This window comes from Myotis yumanensis, unplaced genomic scaffold (genome assembly GCF_028538775.1).
Source record: "Myotis yumanensis isolate MYYU_CA2020_CCGP unplaced genomic scaffold, mMyoYum1.0.hap1 SCAF_17, whole genome shotgun sequence".
Classification (NCBI taxonomy): domain Eukaryota; kingdom Metazoa; phylum Chordata; class Mammalia; order Chiroptera; family Vespertilionidae; genus Myotis; species Myotis yumanensis.
The window spans coordinates 20518132-20543214 of NW_027223768.1; the positions used below are offsets into that span (position 1 = coordinate 20518132).

The 25083-nt window shown below is 44.9% G+C and overlaps 1 protein-coding gene across 4 annotated transcripts in view; it reads right to left on the reverse strand.

The window, feature by feature from the left end:
* Nucleotides 1-25083, reverse strand: part of ASTN1 (astrotactin 1) — a 281624-nt gene that overhangs the window by 129774 nt on the left and 126767 nt on the right. Inside the window, exons 3-8 of one of the 4 annotated variants that reach the window (XM_070396322.1) lie at nucleotides 19545-19938; nucleotides 18856-19029; nucleotides 17706-17813; nucleotides 13170-13319; nucleotides 11732-11923; nucleotides 3081-3165 (exon numbers count right to left, since the gene is read on the reverse strand). In XM_070396322.1, coding sequence (XP_070252423.1) covers nucleotides 3081-3165; nucleotides 11732-11923; nucleotides 13170-13319; nucleotides 17706-17813; nucleotides 18856-19029; nucleotides 19545-19938 — 1103 coding nt within the window. The remainder of the gene's footprint in view (nucleotides 1-3080; nucleotides 3166-11731; nucleotides 11924-13169; nucleotides 13320-17705; nucleotides 17814-18855; nucleotides 19030-19544; nucleotides 19939-25083) is intronic. The other 3 variants (XM_070396324.1, XM_070396323.1, XM_070396326.1) reach the window with 3 other exon arrangements.

A 25083-nucleotide genomic window follows, 5' to 3' on the forward strand; every position in this document is an offset into this window, starting at 1 on the left:
TCACATAAATTACCCCTGAAGCCATAATCCCACAGACCTTTGCTCCCCATTAACAGTTCTTATAATTCACTGTAATTTTTTCTTGTGTGCCCATTTATCTAGATACTAGTTCTTCCACAGCAGACATCACATCTTCCTTCTTATAATTAGTAACCTAGCTTATTCATGGCTACAATAGGTAATGGAATGAATCTGTGTTAAAAACACGAATGAGCAAGAGAATAAATGGCATGTACTGGTGAAAGGCTTTCTATAAACAAACCAGTGTGTGCACGCACACACACACACATGCATACACATGCATTCACATGCACACAAACAGCCTCACATGCGGGTCCAGATAAACTGAAGCATGAGGCAGAGGCTGGATAAAGGTGAAACTCCTGTGCCCCATTTATAGTTTTTTTGCATTAGTGTCCTTGATCAATTTCCCCCCTTGTCTAAAAGTCATGAATGCTTATTGCTATCTTTCCCTAGGTATATTAACCAAGATTTTTCCCAAGGGAATTCCTTTGAACTATTACTAGCCTAGGATCTGCCAGTTCTCAAAAGAATGTTCAGCTGTTTTAATGTACGCAATCTGAGAATACTAAGTGAAAACATAAATACTCACACATGCTGCTTACCTCCACCCTCTGGAACGTTAAATAAAATATTCAGGAAAAGGAGGCCTACCATTGATTTTCCCATCATACCCCAATACGTATCATTAGTTGGCAATCTGTCAGGCAGTTATCAAGTCAGGTGACAGTCTTCCCCTTCAAATCAATTTAGATTACTTTTGTAAGAATCATTTAAGGAAGCGTGGCATCGAGTCTGTGATTTAAATAAAGATGTATGACATCTTCCACTTTTCATTTATCTTGTCATTTTATGAGGAAAATGCAGTCATCTGTCTGGCACTATTTTATATACACATAAACTCATGCTGCTTATCACTCCTGGTTCCATTATCCTGAAGATAGTCACCCCCCGCCAACAATTGCTCCATTATTTTATTAGTGTCCAAAATGAGACCACGTAGACAGTGATGATCAGAGAATAATGGGAATTAGAGATAGAAATGACAGATTAGGTCTCCTTGTCTGTTTCCTGGGGCTAATGTTCCTGTCAGTCAGTACCTCAGTGCTTCAGCCTGTCTTATTTTAAATGACACCAACGTGGAGCTTCCGCCATTTCCCTGGAGGCTTTTGTCTACATCCTAAAGACTGTCTCTACACACAGCCAGAGGGAACAACAAAGCCGTGTGCAATTACCAAGTGAGGTCAGGCCCATCCACACATGATTTGTCTACAAGGCAAGGGATGTGGAGGCTTGAGTCATTAGCCACCAAATCCAATCACTGCAGAGAGCCAGCATGGATCATGCAGGGCAGAAAGCGAAATGACATTTTGCCATTGTTTTCTTCAGTAAGAAGTTTGCAGGCTAAGAGATAGAGAGCTGGTTATCCATCACCTTTTACAATATTTTACTCAATAAGAATCACAGCTAACTGAGATTTTAGTCCTCCCATAAGCAAAAAGCCTGGCTCCCCAGAAGCTATGCAAACATTTCAGAGACCCTCTTTATTCAGATCCTAATGGGCGTCTGCTAGCCATGTCCTCTACCCTCCTGGCCAGTCTTTCCACAACAAGTCACCTCATCTGCATTTACCCTCCTACAAACACCTTCCTCTGACTTTTGTGGACAGCCTCTCTGACAGGATCTCAAGTTCAGTGGAAAAGGAGCAATCCCTCAATTTCACTAACAGAAACATTTCATGGCATTCTGACTTCCCCAGGCTTTCTGACCCGTGACTCAGAGTTCCTTTCTCTACCTTCATTCTCTCTTGTCCTTATCCCTCAACCTCAACCCGTTCCAGAACATTTGCCCTCTCCTAACATCTACGGGCATCTATCATGCCCTGACTTAGTCATCAGCTGGCCAACTTCTCCGCGTTGAGTTCTATCCCTTCATCATAAATCATTCCCCTGAGCTCTTCAATCATTTTTATTGCTCTTCTCCAAACTCTCACTCATTCGTCTCCATATTTATTGCTCTGAGAGTCCAGAACTATATCCAATATTCTAGGCTTGGTCTCGTCAGCATCACACAGAGGGGGCCCAGTGCCCCACGGCAATGAGAGACATGACGGTGGCTTCTTTTCTCCACCCTGTCCTGCGGCAAACACATTTCTAATCTGCACTCCAAGCAATCACTCCAAGATAGCTTTTGCCTTGATTTCTCTTTAGTTTTCCCTGTTCTATTGATAGTTGTTATTAGTGTTTATTAAGCTCTTTCTCCTTGCTCTCTTCCACAACCCAGCCAATGCAGAAAGCAAGCTCACAGCATCCAAAACAAAACACAAATATGCTCTCAAAAAGCAATGAGGAGGATAATGGTGATGGTTACACTATAATGTGATTGTACATAATGCTACTAAATTGTACAGTGAAAAATGGTTAAAATGGTGAAATTGATACTATGTATATTTTGTCACAATAGAAATTCGTAATACAAAGATGCAATAGATAACATTTTTATCCCAGTCACGTGTTCTTGGGGGAAAGCAAAGGTCTCACATAAAATTGGTAACATGGGATCAGGCAAAGAATACTATTACTCAACACCAAGCACACCCTGGGTCCTTGCAATGTGCCCCTGCTGATAGTCCCCATGAAAACAAGTTTCCACTCAGGTCAGTTTCACAAAGCTCGCCAAGCCTGGGAGAGCTATATGGGAGTCCTTGTGGCTTCACGTGCCTCCAACCAAATCAGCAGCCACATTCTGCCAGTGGCATCCTCGTGGCTGGCGACGCTATTACAAGAAGGAGAGGGACAGCTTGGCTTTCAAATCCCAGCTGAGGGCTGTGAGTCAGAGACGTCATCTCTGAACTTGTCAATGGAGAGGAGAAAAAGCTGATAGGGACGTCACTAAGATGGTAAAAATATGGAAACACAGCATGACATTTTTACCCATTCGCTGTTCAGAATATAACCACCCTTTAGCTCTGTCTCCCTACATGTGGTGGCTCCACCTCAGGCCTGTGTGACAGAGGGGTGACATCTGGGGACTGGCTACCATGCCATCCCCTCACTTACCCCTGGTTGGTCCCCCATTCATTCCGAATGCAAAGGTGCTTGTGTACTGGATCCTTCATGTAACCTTCGTAGCAGAGGCATTCCCCTTAGAGGCAGGGTAAGGAGAGAGAAAAAGAAACATAAGGGAATTGATTAACATGTCTGTGTTGGGAAAAATTAATATGAGACAATCAAACTTGGACTCTACAGTGACACGGATGAGACCATTAAGTCTCATGATGTCATACATTCCGTTTCCACTGCCCACATGAATGAACACACTACCCATCCCTCCAAGTTCCGTCACGTGATAATGTTCACTACCAGAGAGAGCTAACATTTACAAAGCACCTGGTATATGTGTCTTGTAAACACAAAACCCGGGAACTCTTTGAGCAGAGGGACTTGTTCATACTTATTTCCTTGGTGCTCATTATACTGCCAGACACACTTTCGACGATCAGTAAATGTTTAAAGAGTGCATAGTGAAGTGGGGGGATAAGGATACATTTGTAATACCTTAATCAATAAAGGAAGAAAATATTAAAAAAATAAAGAGTGCATAGTGAGTTATTTCATTAAACATTTCTAAGAATCTTGAAAAGTAGGTATTATTGACTATGCTATACAGATAATGGAAACTGAGGCTCAGAAAATTAAGGGACTTGGAGACAGCCTGTAAATGGCAAAGTTAATATTTCAATCTATGTCTGTCTGACTCCAGGTCTATTTTCCAATCATGCCATGCTGCCAGTCCACAGAACAACTACTATACAGGAGGCCACTTAAACTAATTACGGTTTTATAGGGACTCTGGGTTTTAGTTTTTAAGTGAAAAAAGATAATCATTTTGGCTGCTAAACAGAAGGCTCACTCACAATTCTATATTTGTTTAGGATATTACTATGCTTCATTATCATTAGTTACTCCATTAGTATACCAAGAGGCCTACAATCCCCATGAAATTGTGTGCTAAACTGCATATATATATATATATATATATATGCATCTTCCTGCCAAAGATTTCATAACTTTCATCAGATTTACAAGTATATCCAAGAGCCCCACAAGATTAAGAACCACCGCTCTGCTTAGCTCTAATCTTGAATATTGTTGCTGCTTCCTCATATTAATAATTCCTTATGCAATCCTACGAATCCCTACACTACAAAGACCAGTTCCACTTAAGCACTTGCATTAACTCTTTTACAGGCTGATTATTGGAGCTCCAGTGGCGCAATCGGTTAGCGCGCGGTACTTATACAGGCTGATTATTTCATTTGTAGGGTGTGATTTCCTGAAATGTGTAAATAATAAAGGGGCTATGCCCTAAGGCAGTGATGGCGAACCTTTTGAGCTCGGCGGCGTGTCAGCATTTTGAAAAACCCTAACTTAACTCTGGTGCCGTGTCACATATACAAATTTTTTGATATCTGCAACCATAGTAAAACAAAGACTTATATCTTTGATGTTTATTTTATATATTTAAATGCCATTTAACAAAGAAAAATCAATCAAAAAAATGAGTTCGCGTGTCACCTCTGACACGCGTGGCATAGGTTCGCCATCACTGCCCTAAGGAGACCAGGGGCATACCGTTTCTGTATCTCCCTTTCAAGAGACACTTAACAAGGATATTAACAGAATAATAGCTTTGAGTGATCTTTTCTCTTTTCAAAGACAAAAAAAAGGCAAATGAAGTGTTGAGGAAAGGAGCTGAGTAGACTGTGAGAAGGTGTTTACAGAATCTTAGCTCAACTATTCATTTCAAGATTGGCCTATAAATCACTGTCCATCAGCTCCTCACTCCCAGATGGCAGGCATTTTCTTCCCCCAACCTGCTCAAGGTGCTGAGGGGTGCATTGAAAATGAGTCATTTCTTAGTTAGTGGGGAGTCAACAGAAACCATCAGGTTAGTAACTTTAGCAAATTCAGGCTTCCACATGGGCTATCTCCACAATAGACTACAATCTACCGGCATCAGTGGTACTGAGCTCAGGCAGCTATGAGTTGAACACAGGAAAAAACAGCTTAAAATTAGACAGCTGATAAGGCTTTCTGATGAAGGCTGTTTGTATTAATTTCAAAGAAAGCATGAACTCTAGGCTATAAGCTACACAAGGGCAAGAACAATGTCAGCTTTCCCCCATATGAGTAAGACTTTTATAAATACTGTGGAATGGAATATAATGAAATTAATTAATTTGCCCTAAATTTATAGATAACACCACCACCACCACCACCTCAGCCAAAATGCAAGTATCTAAGCCAGTTAATGGGTCTAGACCAGGGCTGGGCAAACTTTTTGACTGGAGGGCCACAATGGGTTCTTAAACTGGACCGGAGGCCCGGAACAAAAGCATGGATGGAGTGTTTGTGTGAACTAATATAAATTCAAAGTAAACATCATTACATAAAAGGGTATGGTCTTTTTTTTTTTTTTTTAAGTTTTATTCATTTCAAACGGGCCGTAGTTTGCCCACGGCTGGTCTAGGGCCCAGCTATGTTTCTCCCTAAAGGAGATCATTTCCCGACTGTCCTCGTGGACATTAGACAGGAGATGATATTACAAACGATAGGTAACCTCAAAAGGCTGTCAAATCCATCACTCTACTCTGACTCTTAGAATGGCCTTGGTTGGATACCTTGCCTAGAATTAAGGACTGACAAAAAAAGGGAGTCCTTCTTCTACATTTGATATCTAGTTACAACAAAACATGTAAGAGTAAGTGCAGTAACAATTCAGAGTTCAAGCAGAGCCTGATTTTCCTAATGATGCCAATATCTACCATTTGTAGGCACATCTACATTTCTCAAATTGCCTTCATAGTCATTATCTCCTTATGAGGTTTCCTTCACTCACTCCTATGTAGGGAAACACTGCTGACAACAGATAAAGCTTTTCTCTATATAATGGCATACGCAGATCAAAGTCAGAGCAACAGAGACATGTTCAAACACATCAGGATAGAGTTTGAGCATATCCAAAATCTGCCTCTCAATGATCATTTCCGGAACCCACCAAACTTTCTTTTTCTGTATCCCTTCTCAGAACCAGTTTGGCCATCTAGACTGTAGGGAGATCAGACTTGATGAGGAAAGTTGCTATGGCAACCCACTACAAAATCTTGACTTTAAGGGGGTTGTCGTGCAAGCACAAGCTCCGACTGGTAGCTGTGAATTTTAAAGACCCCACAAGGATATTGGATGCCCTCCTAAGCTAGAAGTGTTACAGTCTCTGCATCTGCTGCGACAGATGGTGGGGAACACATGACGTGCTGACTCTGTGGCAGTATTCATAGGATCCAATGGAAAGAGGTGTCAAGGCCACAAATATGTGTCCAAACAGGATGGATGCCCTAACAGGCAACCACACCACCAGAGGGCAGAAGCCCTCCAGGAGGTGATCTGTGCACCACCTGGAGATGGCCACACTGATCTGTGCTCGGTAACCTGAAGGCTGACACCTCGAGGGACCTTGTATGATGGGTAGCACCTTTGCCATTTCCTGCTTACAGTTGAGGACTGAGGCACCAATCTCATGGAAGGATTAGAGAAAGACCTTATAGCTAGGGCGTCTCACACATGACTGGGTTCACCACACATTCTCCGTGAGTTAGATACAAAGCAAAGCTGAAAGTTCTGAGTTCCCTCTCTCCTTCAGGTAGATGACGGCTTTCATAAGATGGAATTGGGTGTGCTTTCTCTAAAAAGGGCAATTCTTGCAAGACGTGGACTTGGGTAATATCTAACTGCCTTATCTCCTTCCTTGTGGAGATATCAGGCAAAAGCCAGGCCCAGAATCAAACAATCCTGTGTGACTCTGGGAGGCCAGAGGGCAATGAGCTGAACGTACATCCTGAAGGCAGGTGTTTTAATCACGCCACAAAAGGACGTGTGTTGTGAGCGGGCACTCTAGGTGACATGAACAAAATGAAGGCTGTGCTACCCGGCCAAATTGGTTTCAAAAACTAGAGAAAGCTAGAGGAAAGTAGGCGGTGGCTAAGAGCACAGAAAGAGGAGGGCTAGGTTGAGTCTGGAAAACTGGATGAATGGCCTCACCAGATTTTACACATTTTTGCATGGTGGGGACTGGCTTATGGAAAGATCTGGGACAAAAGAAATTTAGGGACACATCTTGGGTGATGATTACAACTTGATTGAGCTTGGAGGGCTGTGCTCCTGGCAGACCATAAACCTACACATCTTAAAATGAGAATGAGGGTCTGTGAAATTGAGCAGATGTGTGAAGTCTTCACAGCTGTCCACACGGCAGAACTGAGGCCAGGAAGGGAGTGCAGAGAAAGGTCACCAAAATCGTTGGTCTGTGTCTCCATAAAAAAATAATCAAACAAACCTACAACCACAACAAAACCCTTAGAAAGTACAGGAAAAGTCAACCTTTGGCTGGATCCAGCTGGGCATAAAGCCTTACGACCTTAGAGCTTGTGGTTAGCCCAATTTGAGCAGAGACACAACTAGGATTCCAGATCTGGAAAGATCTGGAGAGAACATCAATATGCAGTTGGCAAAGGGCTTCTAGGCACTGAGTTAAGAACTTTAGCCACATTACGCTCCCCACCCCAATAGCATGGTTCCTAGAATGGCAAAGGGTGGCTGGAATGGAAAACAGATCAGCAAATAACCTCAGCCCAGGTTCTCCCATAGACTCCAGAAACAGCTTCACAAAATCTATGAAACCACCCTCAATAAATTGGGTGGGAATGATATAAAGGGTCACACAACAATGCTCCTTCTTGTTCTATCATTTTCTCTTTTCTAGTATATTCGTTTTCCATAACTGTCATAAACATTACCATAAACGTAGTGGCTTAAAACAACATAAATGTATTATTTTGCAGCAGGTCAGAAGTCTGACATGAGTCTCACTGGGCTATGTCTAAAGAAGTGATGGCGAACCTTTTGAGCTTGGCAGCGTGTCAGCATTTTGAAAAACCCTAACTTAACTTTGGTGCCGTGTCACATATAGAAATTTTTTGATATTTGCAACCATAGTAAAACAAAGAATTATATTTTTGATATTTATTTTATATATTTAGATGCCATTTAACAAAGAAAAATCAACCAAAAAAATGAGTTCGCATGTCACCTCTGACACGGGTGTCATAGGTTCACCATCACTGGTCTAAAGGTTGTTTTTGGACGCATTGGGGGAGAATCTGTTTCCTTGCCTTTCCCACTGTCTAGAGGGTGCCCAGATTCCCTGGTTCATGACCCTTCCCTCCATCTTCAAAGCCAGCGATGGCTGGTGGGGTCCTGCCCATATCACATCACTCTGACCTCCTCTTCTACCTCCCTCTCCCAGTTTTAAGGACCCTTGTGATGACATTGGCTGTGTTTTAAAGGCAGTTGTTTAGCAACCTGAATTCCATCTGCAACTTCAATTCATCTTTTCCATGTAACATACCACATTCACAGGTTCTAGAGGTTAGGACGAGGACATCTCTGGGGCCCCTTATCCTGCCACACCTGGTATTCAGACCACTGTGCAGGTGATGAGCAAACATATGCCTAACTTTGGAAGGATTCCCAGGGAAATCTCCAGGCCCCAGAGGTGGCTCCTTTGCAGAGACTGAGTGTCTGTTTGTATGGAGAAGTATTCACGTGCCCTTGCCCAGTTCCACCCATCCCCATGGGCAGACCCCTCAGCATGGCTGGGAAAGCACATGTCCCAACACTATGACATTTCCCAGTGAGCTGGAGGATTGCAAAAATAACGTCAACTTGACTTGCAGCCAATTCCCACACCCAGCTCGTTGGAGAAAGGCTCTAGGATGGAGTGTGGGAGGTGATAAAATTTTTTGCTGATGAGCATGTGGGATGACCACATCATCCCATGTGCCCAGAGAATCAAGGCGGAAAGAGGGAGCGTTTCTAATTCCAGCATTAATGAAAATAAAAGTCTCCGCACCATCATTTCTCAGCTGCTAACCCAAATGAAGACTCTGTGCCTCAGCTCTGTTGTGGGGTTTTGGTTCTTATTTTTAGTCTCCCTCCAAAGCTTTCCAGTTGGAAATCCATTAATTGTCATGGATACTGGGAAGCCATTAACAGGGGAACTGACCCAAAGTCCATTTCAGCAAGGACTGGAAATGAGACATCTGGGAGGCACCAAAGATGGAACGACAGCATCCCTGTGGACATTCAGCTTCCTGAGCTCCTGGCTAAGGAAGCAGTGATGCTCAGTAATGGTGTTGCGTATAAGTTTTGAATGACAAGTTTGCTGGATCTGACATGGGAAATTGACCAGCCCTTTATAATCCCACATCTATTCTGCTTTAACGATAGAGCATAGACTCTACCAAGGGTCGCTGTGGGATTCTGGACAAGTCATGTGCCTTCTTGGGGAATTCGAGCATCGATCTAAAATAAGGAGGCAGTTTATCTCTGAAACCCCTCCAAGCTGCAAATACTGATCCCTTCTTTCCATGTGTAATTAGTGCTTCCTGCTCTTAGAAACCTCAGAAGCTTCCAAAGCCTTCTGACAATTATGCTTCTCTGAGACATGAGTCTAACTACTGAGATTGTCCCAGGTTCTCATCATTCAAGTCTGCAGGGGGACCAGAGACTACCTCAGCGCATGGAGAGACCCCCACCTCTGAGATGACTCTTGTTTTCTTTCTCCCAAGCACAATGGATTTGGGTCTGGTGCACAGCCCATCTGTTTGGTTTGGTGTTTGCCTGACAGCGTGGGAAGAGCAGCAAGTAAGCACAGCCTTAGACATCAGATGTTCAAAATGCTGTACTTTCTCCTCCATATGGGGGCCTGGAATCTGCAATGGGCCCACGTGAAAACTTTTAGACCTAAGAAGGTGAACTTTAGATGTTGCAGTGACCCATTACCCCCCTCAAAACATAGAGTAATCCTATCTAATAAAGAGGGAATGTGCAAATTGACCATCACACCATCACAAAGATGGCGGCACCCATAGCCACAAGATGGTGGCACCCAGTCCCCTCAGCCCCGCCGGAGTTCCCCCGTCCTTTCAGCTCCGCATGGGGGAGGGGGGGCTGGCAGGTACGCGGTGCAGCCAGACCCGCCCTCAGCCCCCCAGGCACCCAGGGCTGGCTTGAGGCATAGGCAAGCCTCAGATGGCGCCCAGAGCCACCTGAGGCTCAGGTAACCAGGGCTGGCTGGGGCTTGTGCTACCGGAAGTGGCAACAGCAGAGGTGTGATGGGGGCATTGCCTTGCCCTGATCGCTGGGTCGTCTCCTGCCCCTGAGGGCTCCCAGACTGTGAAAGGGGGCAGGCCAGGCTGAGGGACCCCTCTCTCTGGTGCATGAATTTTCATGCACCGGGCCTTTAGTCTCTATATAAAGCCTAATATGCAAAGTGTCCCCTCAGGACACTTTGATCGCTTGCTATGTCATGTGCTTACCACCAGGGAACAGCACAGAATGAAGGAAGGCCCCAGCCAGCAGCCAGAAGGCCCTAATCACTGGCCAGGCCTAGGGACCCTACCCGTTCATGAATTTCATGCACCAGGTCTCTAGTGGACTATTATAACAGAAGGACTAAATGGATCTCCTGTACTCAACCTCAGTCCTAGCACCTAAAAAAAGATGCATATCAGGTGTGTGTGTGTGTGTGTGTGTAGGAGGGCTGTACATGAGGAATTGGCCCCTGCCTCCAGAAACATTTCTCTTGAGGGTTTTAGTTGTTCCTACATCCCTTTCCTTTGTTCTAAAGCATCAGACTACTTCTCTGGGAAAGCTCTATTTGTGGTCCTGAATCTATTGGAAACAAATCTTACAGAGATGACTGTAGATGCCTCCTTCCACAGTGAAATGCAAAGCCTCCTGGAAGGAGGGACCCATACTGCTGGACATCTTGGCGCTTAAGAAGCACTGAGGTCCTGATGTATGATGTTGAATGTGGACTCTCTCAGTGAAGCCCCTGCCCAATTTGATGATATAACACCTGAAAGATGTCTATACCCTTTCGCCCAGTAATCCTCTTCTAAGATTTAGCGGGAGAAAATAACTTCAAATGTATCCTGCATTTATGTGGAAAGATATTCAGTTTAGTAGTATTTATATAAATTAAAAATTTTAAGCATCCTAATTGTCAAATAACAAGAGAATTATTTAAATGAGCATTAATATGCACACACATAGGGATACCAAAAGGCCATTAAAAATTATACTACTGAGGATTGTTTAATGTTCTGGAAAACTTTCATGATAGAATAAATGAAGAAGAATATAGAAAACACAACTGGACTTTGTGTGCTTGCAGGCCTCTAAACATCATGCATAGACAAAAAATAGAAGAGGGGACATGAAAATTTTAAAATGATTTCTGCAGGAGACAGAATTATAGATGATTATAACTTTCTTCTATAAGCTTTGCTAGATTTTTCCAAATTTTCTACAATAAACAAGCATAAGAAATCTAGCCCTAGTATTGGATATCCCGACTGGATGGTTAATGGGCTGTGGATATCATCCCAAACTGATCTGTGTGGCCAGGGGCTACAATTAGGATGCTCCCCGGGCTTCTGCCAGATGACCCCACCTTTAAAGCCAACATGCTCAGGGGCCCACCATGTTGGCAGTTCGATTAGGCCCCCAATTGCAATGGGGTAATTGGGAGGGACTGCCTGGGTTTCAAGGAGGTGATTGCAAGAGGCATGATCTCTGACAGTTACCCGCTGCCCGGCGCTCCCGCCTACCAGTTTCGGGGTCACATTGGTGTTCACAGGGGTCCAGGAGCCGTCGGGCACAGAGGTCCATGGCCCACGGCCCACTGGAGTTCTGCTGAGAGAAGAGAACCACCTGAGCAGGGTTCAGCCAGTCACTAGCATCCAGCTGGCTCCCTTCCAGCAAGATGAATCGGCTCCCTGCAGGGGAGAGAGAGAAGGCATGCCCTGAGTGTACACAACACACACACACACACACACACACACACACACACACACACAAACCCATACATACACACAAACACATATACACACACAAGCACACACACAAATAGAAGACAAATACTCATACACAGAGAAACATACAAACACATAGAAGCACACACTCAAAAATAAACAGATATATATACACACAAACACACATAAAACATATACATACATATCCACACAGAATACATACACGCAAACATACATATACACACAGGCACACACAAACCTGCGCACACAAAGAAACACACACATGCGTGCAAGCACAAATACATACACACTCTCTGAAGATTAGCCTCAGTCCAAGACCATTCCTTCTACTAGTTCTGGGCCATCATGAGCTGGTACCCAAGAAAAGTACCAGCAAATGGAAGCAAGGCCACCCCTTGGATGTCTCACTGCATTGCCCCCTGCTGCCTTGCCCCATGTCATGCCCACTAGGGTGGACCTAAGGGATACAGGGGCACAGCAGCTCTGTGATGGTCATGGCGCTGCTCCATCAGACCCGGCCACAGGCACTGGCACTCATCCAAGGACAAGGACCTGCTGCCCATATTCACTGGCCATTAAAGAGCAGGCCCCCTGACAGTGGGGACAGTCCCCACTTGTTTTCAGTCTTACAACCACCAAGAAAACAGATTCTAGCAAGTCGCTCAGGTGCTCTGGCCTGAACTAATCTGGGGGCTCTCAGAACTTGTATCACTTCTTCATTATATTGGAGTCTCCTGGATTAGAGTAAATTGTTACTATGGAGTTCTAGTTAAGTTACTAAAATTAGGAATTTCTCACCAGGGCATATCAAACTGAGGCAAGGCTGATTCTAAAATACCTCTGCTCCTCCACTCAGCTTCTCCCCTATCAGGGACTACAGGAATCTGTATCAACCTACCTGATCTGGGATGCTCTGCATTTTTTCTACCAAGATGGGGGATACTGACAAACAACAGAAATGGGAAACGGAGTGTGCAGAGAAGAGGTGACCTGTTCAGTTTTTTTAACCTGCTTTTTGATTTCACATGTGAACAATCCAGTTTTGTCCTAAGCCTTATTTATCTGTTTATTTTCCCCTCACTAATAGTCATAGGTAACTATAACCATGACCCTGGCTTCTCTATACCCTCTTGCCGAACCCAAAACCTTCCTCACTGGGAAGGAAGTTGCATCTCAGAAGTGGGCTCACCATCAGCGATTAGGTGCTCAGGGACGTGCAGGGTGATTTTGACAACGAGCGGGCAGCTGACATGGGAGGAGCACACCAGGCCGATCACACAGCTGCTGATGCTGATCAACATCAGGGTGGTCTTATTCACAGGACTTCGGGGAGAGCCCACTGAAAGCAAGACAAGCAAGATACGTGGCGGTAAACATCTTTTAGTGAGAAGCCAACTTAGTCTTTTGCTGCCCAACCTGGCAAACAGGGGAGGCAGCTGGCAAACCCTGGCAACAGATGTGTGCAGCCACATGACCTCCGTGACATTCAGCCTCATGGAACACTATGGCATGGGTCAGAATCAGAGGGGACTTGGCCTACTTGCGGCCCTCAGGGTCAACAATGGTCAGTGGTGTGCAAGTCATCTGCAGTCCCCCTGGGCCAGGTTCACAAGAGAAATGATAAAGGAGGGCGTTCTCACCCTGTCTGCACCTGGCTGAGCTCCAACCTCTTGTCCAAGGGTGGCAGGACCCTGCTTGAACTCCCTGCACTTCCCACAGCTGTCCCAGAGGGCACTCTTCCAAATCAGCTCCTTCATTTCCCAGTAATTTCCTGAGCTTAAGGAGCTTGCACCTATTTTAATAGGTAGGAGTTCCTGCTCTGTGGGGTGTGGGTGGAGGTAACTGAGGCAAATCCACTCTGTATGAGTTGAGGATATCGCACCAGAAGGCTCTCCCCCAGTCACTGGGTTAAGGTCACAAATGGAAGCTCAATGAGAAAATAATGGAGCTGGGGAATGAGAAACACTCCCAGTCAGATGGGGACAGGGATGGGAAGGAGGGGTTTTAGTGTGATTTTTGTTTGTTTTGGGTACCAGTGAAGATGATTTCACATGAAGGCAGAACAGATGTGGGAAAGGAAGAAAGCAAAGAGAGTTGCCAACAAAATATGTTGGTCTTTTGGACTTGTCTTGTGGTCTGTGTTAATATTTATTACTGATAGAAATAAAAGGCATCTGTGATATCTGAGAATATGCTGTTTTACATACTTTTTGAAATTTTGAATATATACTTCCTTACAATAAATCTATGTGTGCACAGTCACTACCCACTTTACAGGTAAGAAAATAGGTCTCAAAGAGATTAACCTCATAGTGATAGTTAACACTAATGAAGTATATTGAGTGTCAGGGACCAGCGCCCAGGGTCTCGTGGCTCATATCACTTGACAATGACCATCTCATAAGGCAGCGCCACAGAGGAATAATACATTAGAGAGGCCATAGGGCAGATCCAGGGTCAAGCTGCTGCAAGGAGTGGGGCCAGAACAGAGTGCAGGCCCAGTTGAGTCTGAGCCCTAGCAACAGCCCGATCCCTGGGTCCATGGCTTCACCATCCTTTATGGGAGCAGGTTCCCCAAGTGGGTGTGCTGGCAGGGGCTGAGAGGCAGAGACTCTGGGGTTGGGGGAAAGCAGGCAGCCTCTGGATCCTCTGTACCTGGCTACCTGGAGATATTCTACTTAAGCTACTATCCTCTGAGCATGGAGTCTATTTCTCCACACTTACTTAAAAATTTGGACTCCAGCCCAAACCAGGCCTGGGTAGCAGAACCACTCCCAGCATGTCTCTCTGGCACTCAAGTGCAAATCCCAAACTAGACTCTCCACTTCCCTTCACCCCTACTCCCCTTCCTGCTTCATTGCCCAGCCAATGGCATTGTCATCTACTTGGTTTCTCAAGTCCTAATACTCCCTCATGTCCAACTCTTCCCACCCTCCCCACCACCGACACTAAATCATTTTTCATCCTGTGTTCAGACTTTCCCTCGCCCCCATTTCTCCCTCCCTGCTTATGCTTATCATCTCACACCTGGGCAATGGCAATAGCCATCCACTTACCTCCCTGCCTCAACCTCCCCCACCCTCACCTACCCTTCAGGCTGCCCTACAGGGACCCTCCACCAGCAGAGGACAGGACAGTGATCTTTAAAGCCTTAACGACTCCAGCTGAAAGGTCAGGTCCAAGTCCTGTAGTCAAGGCCATGGGCTTTCTTCTGACCTTCCAGCCATCCTTCCTGAGCAAACCACAGACCTGCACCATGAGCTTCACTCTAACAAACTAGTCACTTCTCTCCAACTAGACCCTTATGTTTATGTCTCTGTGACTTTACGCATGTCACTTCCTCCCCCATAGAATGCCATTTCATCACCTTGTCAGCCAGGTCTACACCTACTCTTCAATCTCAGCTCAAACAACAGCTCCCTGTAAACACTTCCCTGAAATGTTTAAGAACAAATTCTCACTCATTCCTTGTTGCTCCTCTAGCCCTCAGTACGCCCTGCTGTTACAGCTCTTCTCACACGGTGTTATCACTGTTACGGCCACTTTCCACTGCTCTCCTGTGTTGGCAGGAACTGGCTACCCATCTTCTTATCTCTCTAGTTCTGCTTATCAACCCATCATCCATCTAACTTCAAAATCTCCAGTCACTCCTAGGACCACCAGAACCAGGGCAGACTTGGTAACGTGGCATATGAGTGGTGATCCTGAGTTAGCCAGCTTGTTTTCCTGCTGTATATTCATATCCCGGGTTACAGCTGCCAGACTTAAGTACTTTCACTTGCTTGAAAATCCCGTTCTTTTGTACCTTTAAGGCTTTTTATACGCCACTTTCCTCTATTGGAATGCCCTTACCATAGGTTCTCCTCGTTCCATAAATTTTTTATATTGTATACAACCCAGGTGCAATTATTTTCTCCTTTTTATTTTTTTGCCTCCAGTTGCTGCCAGGTAGAATGTACTGTTCTCACTTCCAAGTATTCATTTTCCTTTATTTATATTATTAAATTAAGACTTATCACCATGCCATGTTTTCATGTTTCTACCACCTATCACACAGCCTGACCCATGGCAGGTAGGTTATGAAATTTCTTGCTGGCCTGATTGATGTATCCAGTTCAATTGAACAAACACTTTCAAGCATCTATCACAGGCCAAATCCTCCACTAGGCACTTTGGTAAAATAAATTAGGCATGCCCATCCCTAAGAAGCTTATAGTCTAGTTAGCAGTAATAAATAGTTGACGTGCTAGGAGAGCTTGGTATTTAAAAGTAGTAGTCTTGTGCTGTATAGAAACTCACTCTAATTCATTATTAAGGTCTTTCTCAAACAGGATTTTATTAAAGCAGATCACATTCTGCTTTGGTGTGGCCTGGGCTGATGAGCCCAGGTTGACTATTTCTTATATATAAATAGGTAAGGAGGACCAGAGGGCCCACATTCTCTCCTCAGGGACACCAGAGCATCAGCCATTGCATTGCCCAGAGCCCCACTGATCTCTCGAGAAAAATGTTAGGAAGAAGTTTTATACTGATCGCTGCAAAGCCTATGGAAACTGGAGCGGAGGACTTAAAAGGGCTTCCTCCAATCTATGGGAAGAGTGCCCTCAGTACGAAAGGAACTCAAGTGTAGGCAGGAGGAGCCAACATGTAGCTGCCTTTTGAGGGCATTGGTTTTTGGTTGGGGAAAATTCTATTGGTCATAATATAATGTGATGTTACTCAAACATCATCCATGGTATCTCAATAGGCCCCTGTCCAAAGTTCTTTAAGATGAAGTGTTGTGGGAACCTGAGGCTGCCCTGTTGAGAATTCTAACAGCAACAATAGGAATTTCATAGACCTTTGCCAGTCAGCAAAAAAAAAAAAAGCACGTTTTAATATAATTCAATCATGATGGTTGCCCTATTGTTAACCTATTTAATGTGAGGAAATGGAGGCTCAGAGAGATTGTTGTCCTTATCCAATATCACACAGCAAGCTGATTGGTGCTTGAACCCAGACCTCTCTCAGTGAGGATGGTGATGCCTACAAGTCATAAGTAGCAGCCACAGATGCAGTAGCCACACCTGAAGCCACTAAACATCAGAGTGGAGTCACACAGGCAGTGGGTGCATGGAGGGACAACCCTATCGATGCTGAGCAGAATAAATGAACTAACCTGGACCCTGCCAGGGGAGAGGAGGGAATTGGAGGCATGGGCTCCGGTGATTCCACTGGGGAGGGGATTCAAGGGCAAATACCATTACACACATTTTTCAGGCAGGGCCTGGGCATTTTTTTTCAATAAATTGTTCCTTAATTACCCTGCCCACCCCCATCCCTGCCTCACCCAAACCCAAGGCCAGTGTGGCTGGGTAAGGAAGGGTGCATATCCTGTCCATTTTTTCACATATAACACACTTTATCAACTTTTTTCCCCTGTCTCTAAACAGCAAAATGTGAGACTCCCGAGGCTTCCAGAAGGAATTGAGAGTCTTCTGACCAAGAAATAGCCTTTCAAACAACTTGGAAACCTGTTTGAGAGTGCCATTATCTGGGAGAGATGAGTCTCCAAAACAGTCCACTCTAGGCTCTTCTTTCTTCCTTAGGACACAGCACCACTTAGAGTCCAAGAATCATTGCGCAAACTGGCTTTGGAGCAGTGAGCCCACAACCCAAACCAGCACCTCTGCAACTCCCTACCCTCACCTTCCCAGAGCTCCTCTCCCCCCACTTTGCTTCCTACCTCGACTGCGTCTCCGGCTCCGTGAGGGGTCAGTGTAGAAGGTCAGCTGGGGGTCATTTTCTGTCTCTGTGCCAGAATCCCCTTCAGGGTTCAGGAAGGCGGAACCAGCTGTAATGAATAGGACCATGGCAAAGACATCTTTAGTCTTGTGTTCATGGCACCACATCACTGGGCAAGTTCAAGATAAAAATCAATAAAAATGAGAGCGGGTTGACTGACAATGTGGGAGGAGTAACCATGGAATTGGAGCTTCCTGAGATACAGATTTATTGGAGAAATCAACTTTTATATGACATCAATCACTAAAGCCCTCCCTCCACCCAGCCCATGCTTCTACCAAGGAGGGCTATTGTTGATGGCTACCTGCTGGGCAGGCCCGCATAGATGGTGGGTGGAAAAGGAAGAAAGGGAAACTTCCCTCATTCCAGGTCAGCTTCTGGTTGATATGAGACTGGATTTATGCCTTAAGGGGCATATGTCTAGAAGCTTTAATATCTATAGGATATTATATTTTTTCTGGTTCAAATTTATATATATATTCAATGTGCAGAGAGAAGATAATAAAGAAAAAACACAAAAATATGTAAAAGCAACAACCCTGATATCCCCTAAATCTTTTAAATCAGAGAAAAACTGATGTATACCAGTTTTTAACATTTGATATATATATACTGTCTGCCTTTTCTGATACAAAAACAGATGAACTTTATTAAATCTTCCCTTAAAAATGGCATTCCGCTGCACCTTCTCTTTTATGACCTCATTTTTTCCCATGTCATATAAATGAGAGGCCAACTTTCCATATTAACAGGTACAATCTCTATTGTCGTAAATGGCTGCGTGGTTGGCCATTGGATAGGAGACAGTGTGCAGGCAGTTAACCACTTCCCTCTTGATAGACATTGAAGCTATTTCCAATTTTCCTCTCTTTTAAACAATGTGATAAAGAGTCTCTGACACCCATATATGCATATTTTCCCAATTATTTCCTAAGGGTACATTCTTTTTGATGAAATTACTTGGGCACCAGGTTTATATATTATTTGAGTTTTTTGGTAACTCATACTCAATAGTCCCCCAGAAAAGATTACATGAGAGTGGTGGTTGAGTATATTAAGGGTCCTGCCTCCACCAATAGGAAGGAATCTACCTGCATGCCCAACCTCAGACCGGGTACCTCGCGCCTTGTTGTTGATCCGCTTCCTCTGGCTGCTGGAGGTGTGCGAGAGCAGTGTGGCCTGCTGGTGGTTGGAGTCCACGGGGCTGGTGGCGATGATGTTATCTTTGTACTTGTTCATCAGCGACAGCTTGGCATTGTCACTCCCTGTGTAAGAAAAAGTCAAGGCAAGAACTTTGAGAGAGAAGGTCAGAGAAAGTGAGAGCGAGGGAATCTGCATAAACCAAGGAAGTGGTTTTCACAGAATTAAAATAAGGAACCTTTCAAGTGAGAGGTTGGCAGAGACGGAAATACTCTGATTTCTAGGAGACCACAAAGTTATGAAAGAGTGAAGGAAAAGTAATTCCAACTGGAAGTTCAATTAAACTAATTGTGTGTGGATAGGGTCACCAGGTATGGCCCTTTAACTAGATACAGACTGTAGAATGTAATTTGAGTGCATTCACCCAGAACATGCCCTCTCATCACCACAGTCTGCACTAGTCTCTATTGTCTGACATCCAGCTCATTCACATGTTTGTGAGATCTGCTTGCTTTCTGAAAGCAGCTGACTTTGTAACCCCTGAGCAGCACAGGGCTACTTGATGGACTTAGCATCAGGCCAGGTGCTATGGGAATCTGAGACATTGATGATCTAACCCCTGTTCTCAAGGAGTTCCCACCTGGTGTGAGGTCCATGCCAGCCTTCTCATTGCAGCCCTGCAGAGAGTCGAGGGTGCGGGTGACCTGGCTGGCAAAGTCTTCCCCTCCGTTCATGCACTCCCTCTGCAGGTGGTGGCGCAGGTCGGTGATGTCATACTCATAGCCATCCAGGATAGGTGTCTCCCGGATGCTCAGGGTGCCACTGGAGTTGTGGCCCTGCACACGGGCATTGCGCAGACTCTCCCGCCCATGCCCGCCGATCAGCACAGAGGGGATGTAGTGGATCTCGTTGGCCGCCTCAGCGCTGGCACTCTTCTGGGGCTGGGGGACCCGGCGGCGTTTACACCAGCGGCGACGAGTGTACAGGATCATTACCAGGCATAAGATGGACAGCAGCAGCGCGATCATGCCACCCTGGAGAGAGGAAAGCAGATGGAGACGGGGGACGGTGAGCTGGTCCCTCAGAGAGGCATCGCCCCTCTGCTACCACCACCAGTCACTCACTAGTTCATTCATTCAGGTGCAAGAAACACTTGTAACAAGTGTCACTTAGAAAAAAGGGACAGTCTGCTGTAACCTGTGTTTGAGGTGAAAGAAAGGTGGGACTGGAATGACCAGTGCATCATTTCAAGTGTTCCACAGTTGCTTCCAACTTAGCAAACAATTTGAATAAAGACATCTTTGTGATTATATGTGTGTGTGTGTTTCAGCTTCAAAAATAAGGGGTAGGGTTAGTCTGTTAAGGCAAATCTGATCCATGCACGGCTACTTTCAGACCAATTCTTTTAGCAGTGTGAGGGGATCTGGTTTCTCCCTCTCTCACATCTGAAAATCAATTGTGTACATATTTTTACTCTGGCTCCAACAATCAGTGAGTCCTCTAAATTCAAAACCTCAGCTTCCCGATCTGTGTGATGGAGAAGAGACACCCCCACAGGGTGGTGGTCAGGACTAAGTTAGGTAATAGTGTAAAGTGCCCAATAGAGTGTAAGCCACAGAATCAAGGCCATCCTCAGCCTAACCTTAAATATCTCCATCAAAGTGACTGCCCAGCAGGGAAGACGATGGACCTATCTAAAGTGAAGTTTCTATCCAAGTGTGTGCAGGAACCTTACCATCTGACATGACTTTTGGGTCACCACTGACCTGGGAGATAGCCTTCTCCCACTCCCACTGGCCACAGTGATGCTCCCATTCTCACTGCATCTCCAGGGAAGAGATCAAGACTCCTGCCCTAGAGTCAGGCTGGCAGGAGAGTTTTCTTCTGAACCTTATGCTCCAAGTCTACCCTCTGAAGCCATAACTTACATACCAGGAGCTGTGAGTTTGTCAGAGATCAGGATGCAGTGCTCCAAGATCGAGCCCCTCCCTGGACACCTACCCAGAACAGGACTGGGAGGGAAAGTCTGGCAAGCCTGTGCTGCTCAGCACCCAGAAGACATAAATTGTCCTGTGCACAACTGTAACCACTCCTTTATTTGGTCCATGTCTCTCCAAACCTATTTCATTACGTGGGGGTGTGCCACATGGCTCCTCTCTTGATCAACCTTGGGCTTCAATCACTGTAGCCCCGTCATACAGGCTGGAAATGAAAACCCCACAGGCTGAGTCAATACTATTCCCCCATACTTCTTAAAGGGGACTTTTTCCAATCTCATAATCATTATGTCTTGGATTTATAAAGTTTCTCTCCCCGTAAATCTTTCCATTTACCCTCCCTCTCCTATCATCACTGTGAACAAAGAAGCATGTGCATGCACATACACACACAAGCATATACAAAAACACACATTCACAATACACACACACACATTCACAAAATACCCACATACACACATAAACACAAACACAAAAACATACACCAAACACACACACACACGATGTTGAAACTTTTGAACAGGCAGCTCAGCGGAGCTGAGACAAGAAGCAACAGAGTAGCTGCCAAGTGACAGGTCACACCAGGTGGCTTATTGGGGCCTCCAGGTTTTCAAATGTCTCTTTTATCTGTGAAACTCCTTCTCCTAGTGAAATCTCTTATGCAAGTACAGAGGAAGCATAAACATGAAGCTGCTCAGGTTATGGCTGGGGTGAGAGTCCACAGCCCCGAATCCTGGCTCCTTGCTGACTCCCTGCTGCCCTGTCCTCCACCCTCCATCCGGGGTCCTGAAGATGTACGCGCACACAAGCCTCTGGGGCTTCGAAAGTGATGTATCTGAGCCCGCACCAGTTTGCTGAGAGGGAATGCTGAGTCCGACCCAATCGGTTTTCCACAGACCAACCCGTGTCTCAGAGTCAGACCCATATCCTTTCCTTCACCCCAAACAAACTGCAACAATAGGTAACTAAACCACACAGGAAGAAAAACTTGCAGAGTGAGAAAAGTTGTCAGACACAGAATTAGGTCTGTGCAAGCAAGAGGTAATTTCATTCCCTAAAGAGCTCTAAGAGTAGCATAAAGATCCATCTCTGAGGAATGGTTTAAACACCATCTTTCCTGCTCACACAGACATTTCAGGAGCCCCTTCCACTCGCCCCTCCCCCCCTGCCCCCAATTCTCCTTTCAGATGGCCACTGCAGGGCTGGAAGATCAGTATTAGGTTCTTTCCTGATATTATCCTATATAATAAAGAGATAATATGCTAATTAGACTGAACAGCAGAATGTCTGTCTGGACATCCTTCTGGATGACTGTCCAGACGACCTTCTGGATGAAGCTGGGACTTCGAGGGCTGGCCAAGACTGAGAGGGGCTGCGAGGGCAAGCTGGGGCTGGCTGGGGCTGTGAGGGCCAAGCCCCTCGCATGAATTTTGTGCATTGGGCCTCTAATACAGGGATAAAAAGAGAACAGTTGTCTACTATGGGGTCTTACTTTGTATCAGACATTTGTTTTAATTGCTCCACGCTTTTAACTCTAAGGGGTAGAGTTAAACTATTTAATTAGATTACATGCTCCCTATTTTACATTTGAAAAGGCTAAGGCACAGAGAGAAAAACACACAGTAAAATCCAACTTGCCCAAAGTCACACAGCATATGACTAGGACTGAAATGGGAACAAAGAGACTGCCACTTCAGAGCCCCTACTCTAACCCACGTGACCACAGTCATCCTGAATGAGTTTCATTCCTGGCATATATATCATAATCCTAATTCCTCCTACATCCATCCTCACTTCTTAAAGGAAAAGAGGAACTATTCAAAGTGCCCATCCAGCTGACAGTGGGTCAGACAGCACTGTCATCAACACACGTCCTTGGACTAAGCACCCACAAGGTATTCCACCTAGGACCCATCAGCAGTGGGAAATCCACACTCCCATTTTCAGGTCATACATTACTTCCTGCCTGGAGGAAGTGGTTCTCAACCTTCCTAATGCTGCAACCCTTTAATACAGTTCCTCATGTTGTGGTGACCCCCAACCATAAAATTATTTTCGTTGCTACTTCATAACTGTAATTTTGCTACTGTTATGAATCGTAATGTAAATATCTGATATGCAGGATGTATTTTCATTGTTCGCAACCCACAGGTTAAGAACCGCTGCTAGGCCCTCAACTTAGTTGAATTTCAACAAAGAAATCTGTGTTCTGGTTCAACTGTGAGACTCACTGAAAATCTCTAGGTTCAGCTCCCCATTTTCTGATAAAGAAACAAGGCCCAGAGAAACGACAAAGCTGGACAGTGCCCAGTTGGCTCTAGACCAAGACTCTTGTTCACTGCTCTTTCATGGGACTGTTTTGGTTAGGTTAATGTGAAATTCCCATTTCCACGTGTCCACCTAGGCACTCAGGACTAGTTTACGTTTATTTTGTCAAAAACGTGATGACTTAAAGGAAGCTAGAACACACATTTTCATTTGGCTAAACCAGTGTATTTAGCATCTCTAACTTGTGCTGGCAAAACATTTCCTCTGCTCAGAGTAAGTGATTCCTGATGATCTCAACTCTTTAATAATCAGTTACCAAAAATGAGTTCCAGACACCAGGTGAAATAGCACAGGCCCCGGAGGGAAGATTCTCAGGTACTCACTGATGTTGTGGGGTAGTTTCTCTGCTTCTAGAATCCAGATTTGTGGCAGGTGCCACAACATTTTGATACAGCTTATCGATTGTGGATTATTACATACACTAGAGGCCCAGTGCACAGGATTCATGCACTAGTGGGGGGCGTGGCCTACGGGATTGGCCTGCTGTGGGAACGCCACTCACCAAGGTCAGCCAAGGGGCTGTGGACCCGCCCTCTGAGCGGCTGCTCCTGCTGTGGAAGCGCCTCTCATCCTGGTCAGCTGAGCAGCCCTCCCACTGTGAGAGCACACTGACCACCTGGGGGCAGCTCCTGCACCTGCCCCCAGGTGGTCAGTGCACGTCAGTTACTGGTCAAGTGGTGGTTTTGATTATTCTGCCATTCGGTCGCTGGACTCTTATTATATAGGATAATACTACACATACATAATGCTATGCGATATTATTATGTAATTTGATACTAATATTTTATAATAATGATTTGTAAAATTACCACACACAAATTCCTCTGAATTGCTTATCTGCCCTATCCAGAAAGAAATTCATAGGTAGGCTAAACACACACACACACAAACACTCTCTCTCTCTCTCTCTCTCCCCCCCCCCCCCCTCTACTATACTAAAAAAAGGCACAAGTATAGCCTCCTGATCACTTTCTACAGAGACAACTTGGAAATCCAGTGTTCAACTCTGATTACTTTTATAGTCCTGTGATAAACTGTAGTTCTTTGATATTATCATTACTTGTGATCTCTCGTACTTCCACAGAGGATTTTTCAGCAGTTACAGTAAAAAACACAAATGATCTAGGATTTTCTTTCAAATCATCTAATGAAACAAAGAGGTGGGGCAAGTGGAATGGAAAGAAAGCCTGGGCCACCAGCTGTAGCTAGGAGTTTCCTGATAACCAAGTCGAAGAAAGAAAGGCAAATTGCCCGTATCTTCTTGTCTGACAAAAGTCAAGTCTGTTGGGAGGAACAGACCTGCTCCATGCATTCAACCCCAAACAGACTTCCACCTGGATGTGAGCATGAGCACATGACAACATAATGGATCTATAGAAAGTGCTAAGAGTTCTTCACACACGCGACTCTGGCTCAGTTTCTGTAATACCTTAGCTGTGTTCGGAGCATATTCTTCATTTATGTGTCTTAGTTTGCTTTTATGGCATTAAGAACAAAACGAAATTAAGAAACATCTGGATCCAAGTGAAACAAGTTGCAAACTATGAATCTTAAAAAATACCCCTTGCCAGTGTGGCTCAGTTGGTTGAGTGTTGTTCCATGCACTGAGAGGTCACAGGCTCAATTCCCAGTCAGGGCACATGTCCAGGTTTCAGACTCAATCCCCATAGGGGGCGTGCAGGAGGCAATGGATCAGTTTCTCTCTCCTCCCCGCCCTCTCAAATCAATAAAAACATATTTAAAAAAATAATAATAACACTGACTGCATGATATGAAATTATTTTGCTCTTTGTTCATCTTTCCATGAGTTTTCTGATTATTCTATTGATTTTCCTCAAAACTGAACATTTTGTA